Below are 17,924 nucleotides of genomic sequence, written 5' to 3' on the forward strand. Positions count from 1 at the left end.
TTGAAAAATGTAATATCAGTGAATTAAATATTTCTTTAAATTTACTAAATATTTATTTTTAATGTTTGTATTAATTACAATATTCCACCATTTATTTTGATGCTATTTATTTCTTATGTGATAATAAAAGCTAACTTTGTATTAAAATCATTTGCTTAATTGGCAATATAATTATTTTATTTAATTTTCCCCGCCTCCAATTGTGGTATTAACTATCTACATACTTTGTGTCTGTAGTGCATTATTTGTTTCCCCTCTCTGCTATGTTTTCAATCAATCTTAACAGTTTAACAAATCTCTTAATTTCTAATGTTTTTGTAAAACATTTATTCCCTCCGATTTGAAATAAACTTTTATGAGACACCCACAGTCATGCGGTGAACGACCCACTTTGTTTTGGATTCGCAAATTATTTTGTGGCACGCCACATGCTGCAACACCAGCAACAAAAAAAACAACAAAGACTTGCCAACTTTAATTTAATATTGAAATTACAATATTTTCGTTTCTCTTTTCGTTTTTTTTGGGCAGATCCGAATTCATTTGATTCTTCGGAGATGTTTTCATGCACGATTCGGGGACTTGTTGATCATGTTACCAACGATGATGATGATGATGATGCAAAAGTTAATTTGCGAGTGCACACTCCTTGTTCTTTGGTTCCTCAGCTGATGCTGATGAACTTTTTGGGCAGAAGCGAGTGATTGGCACATTAGCAACAAATTGTTAGTACATCTTATTTAAGCCGTTTAATTAATTCCGCGCGTTCTGACTACCCGTAACAATCGAGGAAAATACAACAAATAAAATAAAATAGGGTTATTAGACATTAAATGACCAGAATTGCAAATACTCTTAAGGGTTAGAGATTTAATGTATACAAGTGCAGATATTTAATGAACTAAAATTGATCAGAGTCTTTAAAGATGTAGAATTTTTTTATAAAAATAATATTTTCAATCGCTTTGCCTTCAATTTCAAAAATGTGTTTATATATTTCATAGTAACATTTTAAAATATTAAAATAATTACATTATATTATTATACATTTTATTTACACAAAATCATTTTTATTTATTTAAGAAAACGTGTTCCTGTCAATATATAAAATATTTTATAATATATAAAGTAGAAAACTATAAATGTTTAATTTTTTAAAATAGGTATTGCGTATGTTTACTTTTAACAAATCCAATGATTTTGGCTTACCACAGTTATTCTTATTGGCATTAAATCTTTTCAAACTCTATAACACGATGCAAGGGTATAACCCGCATTAAGAATCGAAGAAATAGAAGACCAAATTGCGGGGAAAAACAATCAGCCAAGCCACGAAGTTAGCCCGACTTCGAGCATCTCTGGGCCAGCATCTCTGGCCAATTGCCGGTCGAAGACGTGCCTAGGCTTGTCAAGGTGCCCCGACTTTGTCTGGCTTTCTGGCTTACTGGCCAAATCCCCCGGATCTCCACACAACGGGCATAGTTATAGTATGTTGTGGGCACACATAGAAGCTACCTTCAATTTGACAAAAGCCGCTGGCAGACAACGCGATTGCATGTTGCCTTTCAATTGCTGACCAAGTTCTCCGTCCTGTTCTGCACTATCAATTGATACAAATCTATGCAATTTTAGAATATAGAGACATAAAACATGGCCCACTGCGGCCAGCTATTGCCACACTGAATGTCAATAAATAATACAGTGGAGCCTCTCGACTATCCAAGTGCAATATACAAATATATATATATACACATAGACAGAACATATCGGCTTGCCTTAGCTTGAGACAGGTCGAGGTCGCCTTTGAGCGCCGCAGGTGAGAAAATGGCCAACCGCCGCCGAGAGAGACCAAAAGATGCCACTTTGTTGCCTCCGAACATGCAACTGGTTGCCACTGCCGCAGACATAGAAACTGAAAAAAATAGGGAGTAAAAATATTTGAAGTAATTCAATGTAGGTTTTCTTCAAAGTCACGACTTAAAGGGTTCCGTTTTTATTTAAAACTTATCATGGGGTTGTAAAGCTATATCACAAATTTTACTTGCTGACTTACTCCTTTTGTTTCGACATAGTATAATTAAACATTTAAAAACCCAATATTGTTATACAGACTTATGTTTCTAACGAATGTTTAACCAAATTCAAATGTGCATACTCCTCGACTTTGAGAGAAGTAAAAACATTTAAATAAAAGTATTTTACTTTAACAAGCTATTCTTAATTCCACGTTTTTTTTCTTTTTTAGGATGAAAATATAATTTTATTGATTTGCTTAAGAAATATAATAATTTTATTAGCAACAAATCGCTTAGTATCTGCTTTCAGTGTACCAATATCTTCTTCTAGTTTATAACAGGCAATTAGAGATGTCTGCAGTTGCAATTGGATATACACATAGATTATTTTGGTGTTATTCCAAGACCGACCATTTTCTTAAATTAAATGCTTACAAACTCTAAGTTTAGGCTACTAAAAATTAAATATTAACTTAAAATGTATTTGTATTAATATAGATGCCTTTTTCTAAAAGGAAGTTTTCACATCAATTATTAACTAGAGCTAGAAAAATGTAAACGCAACCTGCAAATATATCTTGTGATATTTGTTCTATGCCATTTGTTCGGCTTCCCAAAAATATGTAACTAAATTATAACTACATTTTTTCTTAGTGCCAGCGGCATCTTCTTCCATCTTGGGAGCTAGCAATTGGAGCTGCCTGTGGTTCTGTCTAGAACATCGTGTGCTCTTTATCACTGACAGATTGTACTGGCCATTTAATTTATGGCGGTTTTCACATGCTGTACTCGGAACATTGCTGGTGGACTGCAAAAACTGTGACGGTATCGAATTGCCGCCGGCTGATGGGGCATTCGAGTTATTCAATCCATTCGCCTGGGCAACCTTTAGAACATCATCCATCTGCATAAATCAATTGTTGACTGCGATTTACAAATGAGCCGAGGCGGATATCTGCTCCTATTGGGGTGCAAGCCATTTCCCTAATGTCATTTGCTTGAGAACCGACTCAGTGTCAGGTGAACCTAGGTGTCTTTAGATTCCTCATTAATCAGTTTAGATGTCAGTTATATAATTTAGATTTTCTACTGACTTACTTCGTGAAGACATATATATATTCATTTTCATTACATTACAAATTTTCTATACTACTAATACTTTGATTTTGAAAATGTTCTCATGTCATATTTGTAAATAAATTTTTAAATAATTAAGATTTTTGATTGAAGCTAGAAGTTTTAAATAGGTTTCGGTAGGCATTTATACGAATTAAGTACATACTAAGAATATTTTTTATTTTATTTTTCCGAAACTTTTATTTAAGTTCTAAAATAAATTAATAACAAAAGATTAATTAAATAACAAAAATTTTCCTAGTATAAGTAATATGTAATAGAACCAATCCTTTCATTTTGACCTTCTTAATCTTTTATAACAAGAAAATCTTAAATAAATCCTGTGGCTTATCCAACGTAATGTTCTTAAATTTATTTATTCCCTTTTTAAAATATTCCATAGTTATTTTCAGCCTTATTTCCACCCAGCTTTCCATGCCATTTATGTCACGCTGCATTTTTATGGTCACTGCAAAAACTATTTTTACTGGGGGTAAAATTGAAAAAAATGGACTACAAAGAGTGGAGTGGGCTGCACGTGTCGTTATCCTTTGGCTATTTCCGGGCACTTTCGCTGCAACGGAGCGAGCACAACCATGACGTCATGGGTGGGTGGTGTGGTTGCACACAAAAATAGACCACCCAGCCAAGGACAAGTGACGTCAGACGAGAGCGAGACGACTAGTTGCACAACAAGGACGTCATCGCGGAAGGGAGATGGCTAGACAGTAGGGGAAAATTGAGCCGCCGGCCGGTGTTTTTCCTCTGCCGCTGCCCACTCACCTGGCTGTTTTCCACCTGTCTGTGCCTCTGTACCCCCCTTTCCCCACATTTTAATTTTCACTCATTCATTCATGCCCGACGTCTGCTGTCTCGCTCTGCTCCACTGCGCATGTCCTCCGACGGACAAGTGATGACGTCTTTGTTTCGCCAATCGATTTCTCCGTTCGCTCGCGCTTTCCCTGTGACGTCATTAGATGCGTGCCATCAGCTAGCCACCGTGCTCGTTGGAGTATAAATAATGCACGCCAATTACCGCAGGAAATTGATAATCGACTAAGTCAATTGATGGACCACAGCCTGAACCTGAAACTGAAACCACAACTGAAGCATAATGAGATGTTCAGCTAATGGGATCCTTTTTGTGGGGACGTAAGAATAGAAAAGTTACCTTTTAATAAGTGGTTTAAAAATCGATTTAACATTTTAGCTGAATTTAAAAGGAAAATATTTCAAATTTATAATTATGCATTATAATATTTTTTAACAAGCTTACGATCATTTTTGCAAATACTCGGTTGCTCAGATATAAATAAACAAACTTTGGAAATGCTTTGGTTTTAATCCTATTAAAAATATGTCTTATTTTTTTCTTTAGCCTATATATTTTAGGAAAATTTACCTAACAAATTTACCAATGTTGTATTTAGGGTCATTTCGTAATCTTATTTTCTTAAGATTCTTCTTAAATCTTAGGTCATTTTATTTTTGGTGTATTATTGTTGTTAGTGTTACAAAATAATAAATTATCACTTTTTCAGTTTGTTAGAATATATATTCATAAAACTTTCCCTAAGTGATTTATTTAATATTGTATAAATAAAACTTTGAAGGACTTCCTGTGAAGTTTCAGCTAATGGGATCCTTTTTGTGGGGACGTAAGAATAGAAAAGTTACCTTTTAATAAGTGGTTTAAAAATCGATTTAACATTTTAGCTGAATTTAAAAGGAAAATATTTCAAATTTATAATTATGCATTATAATATTTTTTAACAAGCTTACGATCATTTTTGCAAATACTCGGTTGCTCAGATATAAATAAACAAACTTTGGAAATGCTTTGGTTTTAATCCTATTAAAAATATGTCTTATTTTTTTCTTTAGCCTATATATTTTAGGAAAATTTACCTAACAAATTTACCAATGTTGTATTTAGGGTCATTTCGTAATCTTATTTTCTTAAGATTCTTCTTAAATCTTAGGTCATTTTATTTTTGGTGTATTATTGTTGTTAGTGTTACAAAATAATAAATTATCACTTTTTCAGTTTGTTAGAATATATATTCATAAAACTTTCCCTAAGTGATTTATTTAATATTGTATAAATAAAACTTTGAAGGACTTCCTGTGAAGTTTAGGAAACAAACTTTTTTCTGAAGTAAAAAAATTAATTTCAACTGAAGTCCCAAATCACAGTCATCATCCATAATTTAGACTAGAGTGGTTAGACAAAGTAATTACAGCCGAAAACACAGCCAATCATTAGAGTACCCGGCTAAAATCCTCTTTTTCCCATCCCTGACCCATCTATTGATTTTACACGCACTATCCACTCAACCTGCGTATATACACAATGTGGGAAATATATATGAGCACGTATTAAGGCATATCTATAATTTTGGGCTTGTCCACTGAGGTCAAAGACACACACAGCAAAACGCCGGTTCCATCTGTCTCCCTCTATCGCACAGTATTTAGTGTGTATGGCTGAGGTTGTGCCGACGTCATATATACATATATTTTATATCCAGAGGGGCAGGAGCTGCGTCAGTTAATTCAATTCCATTGATAACACGACAGTGTGGAGATACCGTCGGAACATATTTAATGGGACACAAATCCATATAAGCACAGGAAAAAAAAGTTTCAGAATTTATCAATAATTCATTTTAATTTTAGCCGTTTAGTTTTTATGTTTTAGTTAAATTGTTTTTGAAATAAAGTTTTACTTGTATTATATAACAAAATTAAACTTATTGGTTAACTAAAAATTAGCTATATCTCGAAGCTAAAGATAAAACAGGATAACTATTTGGTTTTTTAAGCATTATAAAACGCTTTAGCTAATTTATCAGCTTAACTTGATGTGTTAACTTTTCAAATATTGTACTGCTGTATTTCAAGTAGCAGATCATTTTTGTATACGTTACAATTTTTTTCCAGTGTAGAGATAGATAAGAACAACACAAGCAAACCACAAAAAGTGTTGCCTACTTAGGGGCGTGCGTGACGAAAATGCGAGTAGCCCCGTGGATTTGCAGTAGGATGAAACGAAGGGGCTTGTGGGGATCCATGGCAACTTGTAGACGTGACGCGGTCAAGACGCAACGGAAGCAGACCATAAAATCAATGCCGCACTTCCGTTCATCCACTCTGGTTCCTTTCCCCTTTGAATCGCCGGATGGCGTGTCGATTGCTACGCAGGGAATTAAATTCCAAGACAGCGGGACAGCTGAGCTCAGCGGGCGGCATTGGTGGGTGGTTGAGTGCGAGCTCCCAAGGTCGCCGCTGTCGGGGATAATGGGATAAGTTTTGCGGTCTGGCTGGGAAATGGCAAGCAGTTGGTCCTGAAGTTGAAGCAGATTTTAAACAAGGAATATGCAACCTAAATTTAAATTGTAAAATTTTATTAATTTTTGTATCTATTATCTGTAATCTAAAAGATATCTTTCATAACTGATTATATTTCACTTTTTTAGGAAGAATTAATTTATGAAGAATTTTGATATTTATATTTAAAAAGCTAAGGACCAGTTCAAAATTAAATTAAGTGAAGTTTTCCTTTGTTGATAATAATAATAACATATATCATTCTTTTTTTTAAGCCCTACTTGTTTTTATGTGGCTTTCTTTATTTATTTTTAGTTTAAGTCCTCCTAGGCCTCGATATTCCAAAATGCTGTTGACCCAAAAATCCTTTTTTATTAAGTCATATTTCAACATGACTTTAATCATATTTATCCAAGCCCCCGCCGCAATAATTTACCTGTGAGCCCGTAAATCATCTGCCTAACCATCGACTTACCCCACTTACAACCGCAAATGTGCATTGCCTCATTGCTTCGGTCGTTTTTGCCAAAGAAAGATACCCATGCCAACTGGGCGTATACTTGATGATATTATGACATGTTCCCCTTTTAAACCCCCCACAAAAATGTTATTTAGGCACAAAATAGCACAAAATTGCCAGGCTAAAAAAAAACGAAAAGGAATACACCTATATATTTATGTGAAGTTACAAATATTAATAGTTAAACGAAGGCAGAAAAAATAATGACAATAATTCGCCACAAAATGCACCTGCAGGCTAAGCAGTCAGCGGAGTTTTAGATTTCGTTTTCTATTTGGTATTATTTTTTTTTTTCGTTTTAAGTTAGCCAGAGGAAGTCACAATTTTTTGGGCAAGGCAAAAAGTGGGCATCGAAAGTGAAGTTTATAAAAAAGGGTTGGCGAATCCCAAAATGCAATTTATGCAAATGAGCCGAGAGGCGCCGTTGCAAATGCGGCAGCAATAGATGAGGACAAAAAAAACAATGCAAAGTGCCGCATGCTAATTGAAATTTACAGGGGGGCTGGGGTAGTTTCTGTTTTTTTTTTTTCTGCCAGCAAAATCAAAGCCTAAATAGCAATCAAAAAGAGCAAAAATTCCTTAAATTAAACTCACGAACTGGCGGCGCAACGATGCGAAAATGATACATGCATTAAGGCCCAGCCAAGTTGACTTGGCCAAAACGAAGCGAATTTGGCTCGGCACATTTAGAATATCATCGCAGTGCAACTACGACCACAACAATAAATAATAGACAAAAGGCAGAGAGACAAAAGCAAGGAGTGCCGATTCCGAAGTCGACGTAGACTTCCACTTCGACGGAGACGGCGACTTTGGCTTGGCATGTCATGCTTAATACAGCCAATAAAACCGCCGACAACAACAACAACAGCAATCGAAACTCTTTGGAAGCAACCCAATAGCAGCAACAACAACATCAGCGATAGCAGCAACAACAACGAGACTCCAACGCTAAGCTGTTTGCATGCACTTTTTGGGGCCACCAGCGGGTCAGCCAACAGCAGCAGCACCACTAGCCCCACCAGCACCACTAGTACCACTAGCACCGCCATCCACCATACACCATCCACCACCACCACATCCACCGCCAAAGGAACAGCAGCAGCAACACTTAAAAAACATCAAGAAAGGCAGCCCATACAGTGGTCCACCTTTGCTTTTTAATTGATTAGAGGAAATGGCATCAATAAAAGTAATCGGAGCTTATAATAAATCCAGAAACTAAAATTTAAAAACATTTTAATTTTATTTCACAACTTTCTAAATAAATACCTAGCTAATCAATTTTTTAATTCAGTGATTACTCCTTAATTAAGTAACGAGAATGTCTCAAGCAAGGATTTTCTTAATTTAAAAAAAATATACAGAACACTGGAGAAATAACGAAGCTTAGGTTTTTGTTTTTGGCAGCTAAATCATATACAATTTATAACCAGCATTTGTACGTTTTGGCTCGATAAAAAAGTTTTTTTTAATATCAAGCGTTATAAAATGGTGTATTTTTGTTTAATACTGATATGTTTTATTTAAATCTTGAAGAACAATTTAACTTTACTAAATAATAGAAAAATACTCAACATATAATTTATCCAAAAAAAACCCTTTTAAGATTAGGGCAGGATTATTTTCCCGATAGATTTGAAGCCACTGTACCGCATGCACATGGTGCCTGCCACAGACCAGTTCCACTTGCGTCGCTCCCAAATCCAAACTAATATATATGTACATGGGAAGCCACACCACAGAGCACAGCACATTATACCCATACCTGCACCGATCCGATTCCCCCGGAGCCATGATAGCACCACGAGAGTCGGACCCGAGCAAAAGCATTATGGGAAAAAATCTAGTCGAAAACGAAAGGAAGAGCCCACTGCGCCCAAAACTGAAGTCCACCGACTCTGCTCAGCCTCTGCCTCAGTCGACGCCGCAGTTACTGTCGCAGTCGCAGTCGACGTCGACCCAAAGATCTCACGTTTTGTCTGGGGCCTCCAAAGTGGAGGAGAGCTCCATGGGCCGAGATCTCCGGCTCGTACGCTAACAACAGTTAGAAAACGTGGCTTTGCTTTGGAACCTGTCTAAAAATAGCCGAATGAAAACGAAATCTTAACCGGCCTCACCTCAAAGACGAGTCTACGGATCTCCGAAGAATTCGGATCGGGTTCCGAACGACCACTCGCGAGACTCTCACTCTCCGTTCAGTCGACGCGGGCAGCGCAGTCGGGTGTTCGGGTCTTAATTTTTTTTTCCTTTTATTTCACGATCTTGGGAGAGAAGATCTCAACGTATTATTTTCCCCGTTGTTGTTTACGAGCTGCAAACGCCGGTGTCAATGGTAAAGTGCATTAATATTCCCGCTTTTCCGGGGAACAGTGGAAGGGGGAGGGGAAATTTGGATCGTGTTATTGGTATATTGCCTAAATGATTTGTGGTGCAACTTATTTATGTTTGGGGATGAGGAAAAGGAGTGATCTGGTTTATGAAGTGGCAGGATGGTATTTTGTTAAAGTGGAAAAGGGAAATTGGCCTGGGATTTGGTGTGAAATCGATTTGTCTTGGCTTAAAGAGGTTAACATAGATTAACATAGAAATTAACGGTCTTAGAAAAAAAAGTATTATAGCCATGGAATGGCTATGTTTCCAAAAATTAATCATTTATATAGCTACTTAAATTAACTTAAGCTATTTTATTTCTGTACCACGGCACTCCCAAGCCCAAATAAAGCTTCAGTTTAATTGCAAAATTAAGCCAATTAACAGAAAACTGTAATGGTTCGCCATAAATTGTCCTTTGAAATACTAAATCTTTTGAATTTGTATTTCATTAGATTATTATTCTTCTTGAAATTTGTAACCTCCCATTCAACATAGAAACAACAACTTTCCACCTCAGTTAAACAAGTGGGATTCAGTAAAATTACCGTATTCCTTGAAATCTGGTCCATATTCCCGCGAAATTTGCCTTGGTTTGGCCCACACATAAAAGCCGGGATGTCCTGAACCCTGTAACGCCAACACAAAATTTTCTACACAATGAAAAAGATTGCAGATAATTCGAACAAAAATTTAGCTTTTGGTGATAAAGAGAAATATCCATTTTTCTTTTTTTTAATTATAAAAATTTACTTATAAATAATGATTAGGTATCAATTATTTGGTAAAAGTCTTCAACACTGTTATACATATATAAAAAAAATGTTTAAAATAACAAACAAAAATTTTTAATTGTGACTAACCATAGGAATTAAAATCTGTTTAGCTTAGGATATATGGGGTTTCGCCATAAATAAAACTAAATAAGCTTCTCAAATTGTATTACTTTTATTATTTAGAGCCTAATAACTGCATAGCTATCCTTTCTCGTTAGTAATTCCCTTATTAATTTATTTGTTTCCCGTGTATATTAACTAAAAGGAACGGAAGTTATGACAGCGGGAGAAAAGAGGATGCCCAGTGGGCGGTTGGAAAATGCAGGAAAAGTGGGTGTAAGGGAAGGGAGGTGTGGCAACAGCAGAGCAGGTGAAACGGCAGCAAGAACAACCATCAATTTTGGCTGCGAGCAAAAGAGATGGCCAATGTCGGTTTTATGACGCACATAATTTCCGTTTCCGAAACTGTCCCACTGCACTGCATTCGAAAAAGCGGGCCATGTGGTGGGGAAAAAGGGAGGGGAGTATGGTACGGATTTTCCGACGCAGGCGCTCTAACAACGACGTCATCGATTTTCCTCGCACGAGCTGCGCTCAGTTGTTGTTGGCCGCAAATGACGTAATAGCCGGGCCGCAAAGGTAGGTCGTGTCCCGCTCGCTCACTGCCTCCCCCTCGCACACCCACTCCCTCTCTCAATCTCGCTCGTTCGCTCGCACACACGCGACGCCCGAGAGCGCAGCCAAAACGCCAGCTGAGGCAGCGCTGCCCGCCGCGACGCTTTGAATATAGTCGCGTGTAACCGTAAAGATAAGTTCAGTCGCGTCACAGACGCCGCATTGTTAACAACTTTAACCAAAACAGCCACCGCTCACGGAAAATCCAACATTAAAGAGAATATACATCCAGGCGGATTCGGAAATTCTGAATTTCCGAATTTCAATCCATCAATCTAAAACATAAATCCACATAGCTCTATAGAAATCGCGTTCAGTATTAACAAAAAAAGAAAACAAACCTTAGGTGTGAGTGCTCAAGAGTTAAACAATTGCAACAAGTTGTTGTTCTTTATTGATTCGTTCTATGCGGAAACGGAAGCCGGTTGACAACGCTGCGTATGTGTAATAATTTCAAACGGTTGACAACACGGCGTATGTGTAGTCTATTCAATATACTTCACTTTCTTGAGAGAACTATTGATATTTTTTGACTGACAAACGCTTCGTATGTGGTATAACTAAATTTTAAACAATTTCGAATTATTTTTCATAGAGTCCTATAAATATTTTTGGAACTAACATTTTGCTAACATTTTTCTACAAATCCATAAGCACGTGCTGAAGAACAATAATAATTTCGGGTTGCCCGTGCGCGTGTGTGTATCTGTGTTTAAAGTGTAAGCAACGTCCTTGTGCCTCCTACTACTACAATATCTAAAACATATATGTATATGTATATATAGACCCAAGCTATATACTATAGCGTGCGTAAGTCGTTACGTCGCTCACGTCGTCACTTGGCCATTGCGCAAACGCCGGAAAAAAAAGCGAATAAAAGAAGGCAAGTTCAAGTCTAAGGACACACAACAACAGCTGTGGCAAGGACAGGAAAATGAAGCCCGATTATAACTATTGCAACAAGAGTTTTTGCGAAAAAGGAGTGGGCCACAAAATTGAGGGATAAATCGCCAAACTCGGAACCGCCGTGCTGGATCACCAGCGCCGTTCAGGGCGCCAAACAGGTGCCTATATAGAAACTATAAAATATCTGTGTTGTCCTGTGTACTGTGTACCGTGTCCTGTTTTGTGTTTTTGTGTGCACCTGACTGTCTCATCATCATCATCACTTTTGGGTGCTTTAATTAAGAATCGTGGTCTATGATGCGCGATCGCCTTGCCTCGCTGATTGTGGTGAAGCAAGAGGGCGGTAGCAATACGAATATTAGCCATCATCATATTGGCCACCACCATCAGCCGGCCATTAAGTGCGAGACATCGCTGTATGAGAGCGGCAGCAGCAGCCTGTTCCAAGAGATCAACAACAATTCCTGCTACAGACAGAATTTAAACACACCGGCACAACACCAGCAACATACACACCAGCAACACGCACAGCAGCAACATATACACCAGCAACACCTTTTGCCGCCGCCATTGCCGCCTTTGATTTATCCCTGCCGCAATCTCTTTCCCGACGGTTGCGATATCAATCACCTGGCCTGCTGCAGTTCCTCCAACAGCACCTCCAACTCCACCAATTCCACCACCTCCAATTCACCCAACAACAGCCACTTTTTTGCCAATGGAAACACGTGTATGTATTTTGTTTTCCTTTTGGTCATTCGGTGATGGTTTCTCTTCAAGTTTAACGCCGTTTTGGTGTTTCCTTCTAATTCACTAATCGCACAGCACACGCGGCGTATACGCAATGTTCGTTGCCCATTGCCAAATCTCTCGAGAAGCGCCTGCATTTGGCTTACTGTTTGCCCAATCCGCCTGAGGGCAGGCCAAAAAGTCAAAAGAAAAAGGCATATCGAACAAAAAAGGGGGCGTGGCTGCGGGGTTAGTTAGACAACGCACAATGACGACATAAATTTGCATGAAAAGTGCTCAAAGTGCATCATAAAAATGGTAAAAATATTAAGCAAATAGAAAAAAATATGAGTGCAGCCACAGTTATAGTCAAAATAATAGTAGGGTTGCAGTTTTCCAAGAAATATACTTATATTATGAATAGGTAGGCATTATATATTGAATTATGTCGAATTTCTGAAATATTTGCTTTTGTTTAAAGAAACAAGCAAGTGCTTAAAATAATAGTAAAAACAAAATATATATTTTTTTAGGTATTAAATTGGAAATTGTTTAGCAAAAGTATGTAAATAGGTAACAGTGTTCCCTAAGTTGGCATTATTTTTAAATATTATTTTAAATAGTTGTTTTAGGAGAAGCACCTTTGGTCTGTTATGTAATGGAAAGTCTTATATGAAATAATTTACGTCCCTTATCGGCTGAATTTGAAATTCCAACTTTTTTGAAATTGAAATGCATTGAAAAAAATAATAAGATAAATAATTCGGACTTAGTTTTTTACGTTGTTTTTAGTAGACTCAAACAATTAAACACCTGTATAAGTTGTATTTAACTTTCTGAACTGTAAAATGTTACGTATGTCAATTACCATTCTTTTGACCTTAGTTTTGTGTGTGTGAAGTTAACATTTTTTTTGTGAGTGTTGAGTGTGTGTGTATGTGTATGGATTTTCTTCTGCGGCGCGTCCCAGTTGCGCTGTTGTTATTGGTGTCGTACACATGTTTACCAGCGTCAGCAAAGCGTCGCAGTTGCAGCAGACGGCAGCGGACGCAGCCTGACGCAAAATGATTTATAAGCTGCACAATAAACACGGCGAGTACCAATGCCACACAGATACTCACTAATAAACGGGAGGGATGGCCAATGCATTTTATTAATAACCAGCGAGAACCAGCGAATAAAAATATTATCGATTGAAGCGCAAACAACTGGGAGGAAGATCGATGGCAGTAGTGATATAGCTGTCATCTTTTTGGTTTTTCTTTTTCTTTGAGTGGGTTGTGGGTGGTTTGAGGGGATAGAGCTGGGGTTTAAGGTGAAAAAAATCCGATTTATTGAGCCCACTAAATCGCCAATAGCCGTGTGGAGCTGCAACGGCTTGAAAGGCTTCACCAATTCATTTGCTGTGGCCAAATTGGTTAGCCACTTCTTAAGCGGTTGTATTTTGCGGCTCACTTAGCGCTTATTAAGTATTTCCCAGCAGTCAGCTTTTTAACATATTGTGGTTAAATTTGTATTTTTTAATTGAACTGGCACATCAGCCTTCACTTTAAGGAATTTATTAGATGTGCTGTTAAAAGCGTTCTAAATTTATTTAGTAGTCATAAATACCGCAAAACATTGGTCTTTGCAATATACTTAATTTTTTATTTAACTTTGCACAGCTCTTAACAATTTATCAATTGGTAATTATGAGCTCATACATAAATGCACATAAGCAGACTATGTTTTAAAAGAATGAGAACCAAATTTTATTCTATATATAATCTAAACAATTTTGTTATAATGACTTTGCATTTATAAACTCATATAAGATTTTTTTTTCTTTTTTATTGCTCAATTATTTTTATGCTTTAAATAGTTTTATGTGGAATTTTACTTGAAAACATTTAAGTTTAATACTGTTTTAATTACTTTATTTCTAACCATAATAAGTTTTTACCTTTTAAACTGCGTTAAAAAACCCCCATAGGGTTACAAATTGATGGCAAAAATTGAAATTTAAATTAAGTGCTCTAAAATTCAGTTCACTATTAGCTGTGGCAAAACAAACATCTCTATTTATAAGTTGGCTATATATTACCATAATGGCGATGGGCGCCAAAAGTGCCCGACAGCGGATGACAAACCAAAGCAAAACAAATCGCCGAAGAGCCGCACAGAACATATGACCAGGTGAGGTGCATCCCTAGGTAGTATATATAAGCCATGACGCCAGCGAGGCCATGAAATCAGCCAGTTTAACGGATTACACGGCACACAATTTTCACAGTACGGATATTTTCCTCAGGCACGAGTGCTGAAAACGTCATCGTCGGCGGGCCAAAATGAAAATAGATGACGAAATAGTTTTGGGGGGATGCAAAAGATTGCACTCTCTTTGCGTCAGCTGCATCTCTATAAATATCATAATTGGTTCGGAATTATATTAATTATATTATTTTTATGCCTAGCCACGTGCTGATGACGTCGTCTCTTGGGATGATTTGGCTAATTGCCTATAATATAATCACAAGTCAGCGTTTTTTTTTTTGTTTCTTACGAGTATTTACATTTGGTTGGCTTGTTTTTTGTTTTTATTTCGTATTCACGACAGGGCGTGTGAAAATATTGTTTCTTTAACTCTTTTCCCCTGCTATTCACCTTGATTGCTCATACGCCCTGTTCAACATGGCAACATCTCCTGGGCGTAGCCAATTGCATTTCATCATGGCCCAAAGCGACTGTATAAAAGGTTTGCCTCTTCCACATATAAAGTTGTTCAATGCACTTCCCCGACCAAAGATCATGATGATCTTGGCTTCCCTCACTGATTAACCCCCAGCGAAATGAGCTTGATAAATGATGCAAAAATATAAAATACCTACTCACATATCTATGACACCCAAAAAAAAAACAACGAAGAAAATAAAATAAAACGTAGGCTACCTTATTGTATAGTTATTCACGATCCGTCGTGCGTTGTGAGTTATCTCCGCGGCAGCTGTCGGGATGGCCATTGTTGATTGTTGCCGCTTTTGGCCATTCCTCATGGAGATACTCTATACCCAAAAAAAAAATGAAATAGCCATACACTCCCCGCACACCGGTTTCCATGGAGCAACTCCATCTTCAACTCCGACGGCTGCCAAGACCAGTAGTCGCCTACCAAGTTGCGTTTGATTTTTTTCTTCAGTACTTTTATGTATATGTATGTTTATATAAATTTACCATAAAGTCGACGGCACAGGTGTATCGAGAGGCGTTAGTGGTGTAGCCTACTAACATGGTTAGGATGCCAACATTTTTGCATGTCCACATGTTCTTTGTTCTTCGGTACATGTGTGATGGTCAATTTTGTGAACATTAAGTTCCGTTAATTGTTGGCTTGGACTTACATTAAAAACCATTATCACAGAATATCATCAACTAAAAATAAGCACTAAAAATAATCTTAAGCACACATTAAATTTAATAATTAAACAGGTGTTGTTTTATTTAATCGTTTATAATATTAATATTGCGGTTTACATATAATAAAATGGTTTTTATTATATCACATAAACTTACTGATAAACTTCGATATTCCATGTCCAAATTGTTGAGTTATAATCATATAGCTTAAAAAAAACCAAACTAAACTCCAAAAACCCATAACGTAATTTCCAATAAATATACTTTTACCTATTAAAAAAGTGGACTTACTATCTCAAAATACCTATTACCTCCATTAAGCTGTCATCAATTAAGCTTAAAACATTTTTTTAAAAACTACTAAGCTTCCTCCCCTCTTAAATCTTAATCTTAAATCTTTTAAATCTATCTCCAACCTATCTCAACTAACTTCGATGGATTCACTCTCGTCTCGCACTTTTGCTATCCATTTTCGCACTATGCGAATGAGTAAAAACCACAAAAGTGAATTTGTTAATTTGTGTTTTTTGAGGTGGTTTTTGTTTTGTTTTGATTTGGGATCTTGTATGTCTGCTGGGATGAGATGCCCGCGTCTGGGGCAGATGGATTGGAAACTCTCGATATTAGCGTCTCGTGGGGACTGCTCTGCGACTGCTTAATTATTTGCGTTGATTTATGCGAATTTTATAACGAAATGCGGCGGGTAGGGAGGTGCCAATATTGTCTTCAACCGCTGATCGATGGCCAAGACATCAACGAGAGGAAAACCGAAAACCAAAAACCATAGACCATACACCATAGACCAGCATTAGTTCCAGTTCCCCTCGTTGGTTTATCGAGGAATACAAATCAGATGCATAATGGACAGCCCACCTCAATTACGTAATAATTATAGTTTGTCTGGATTAATTGTGTTTATTATATTGATTGTGAGCGTGTTTCGTTATTAATTGCCGATCGATTTGCTCAATGTGCACTTCATCTTCAATTGGTTCACACGATGCCAGCGATTCGAAAACGAAAATAAATACGGAAAGCGTAAATTCCGCGCGCACTTTTTCGTTTCATTTGCTTCTGCATTGCTAAAATTATTTCTAAATTCGTCTGCTTTATTTTAAAATTAAACAATTGCCGTGTAATTAGCCAGCACCAATTTATGTCCAATTTCCCCGCCATCACAGACCATTGCTCCTCGTTCAGTTTGATGTCCAAGCTCGAGGTATTTCTGTCTAAACGGGAATAGAACTCTTCTCGGGTCGATGAAATTATTTCAAGTGGTTTTCAATTCCGCATAGTTGGTTGTTAGCTGGGGTATTCTTGGGGTGTAATATATAGGTATAGCGGAAGTCATTCCAGTTTAATTTTTCTATTGTTTATAATAGCTTCCATTTATTTTAAACAAGAGGATATTTATTTAAGAAATACCTAATAAACCTTTAACCCTTTGCTACTTGGTAATCGCATTAAAAAACGACAAATTATAGTTCCTTAAATTAAATATATTAAATTATATAGGTTAAAACTACATACTTGGAAATAGTTGGAATAATTTCATTTGATTTTTTTATATTTAGATAATGTCTCATGGCCAATAAATCGCATTAGTGTATATAAAATTATGAACAGATAACGAAATTTTGGGATTTTTAAAAGGGATTTTCTAATTGCTCAAAAAATATTTATTTAAAAATGAACAAGTAGGTACACCCGAGTCGGTTGTCTGCCATTTCCTCAGCATTCCACGGCTACGTTTGTTTTGATTTCGATTTCTATGCAATTTCCTTTCCCTTCGAGTGCAATGTCCACAAATCACGAGGCGCAGTGGATGTGGATGTCACACTGGTGGCATGCAAAAAGAACGTGTAGTCAGGCGGCGGCTGAGGCCCAGCCAAGTCGGTGTCATCAGCACCACCAAGTAGCAGTCACTAGCGACTAGCGACTAGCACCACCAGCACCACCACCACCATCGTCATTATCATCTGCTGATCGGCGGCATGGGAATGCATTGCTATGGCGAGGCGTCGCCAGAGTTCATCCAACATCGAATATTGGACATCGGACAGGTTTTCCTTTGGACGTTTTCCCCTCCCC

The 17,924-nt window shown here is 37.1% G+C and overlaps 1 protein-coding gene across 1 annotated transcript in view; it reads left to right on the top strand.

Moving 5' to 3' along the window:
- Positions 1-12,005: 12,005 nt before the first annotated feature.
- The window catches only part of LOC108042299 (probable nuclear hormone receptor HR38), a 32,169-nt gene continuing 26,250 nt past the window's right edge, over positions 12,006-17,924 (top strand). Inside the window, exon 1 of the mRNA XM_017120512.2 lies at positions 12,006-12,441. Within this exon, the coding sequence (XP_016976001.1) occupies positions 12,006-12,441 (436 nt within the window). The remainder of the gene's footprint in view (positions 12,442-17,924) is intronic.

The sequence above is a fragment of the Drosophila rhopaloa genome, unplaced genomic scaffold (assembly GCF_018152115.1).
Source record: "Drosophila rhopaloa isolate 14029-0021.01 unplaced genomic scaffold, ASM1815211v1 contig_2, whole genome shotgun sequence".
NCBI classification, from domain to species: Eukaryota; Metazoa; Arthropoda; class Insecta; order Diptera; family Drosophilidae; genus Drosophila; species Drosophila rhopaloa.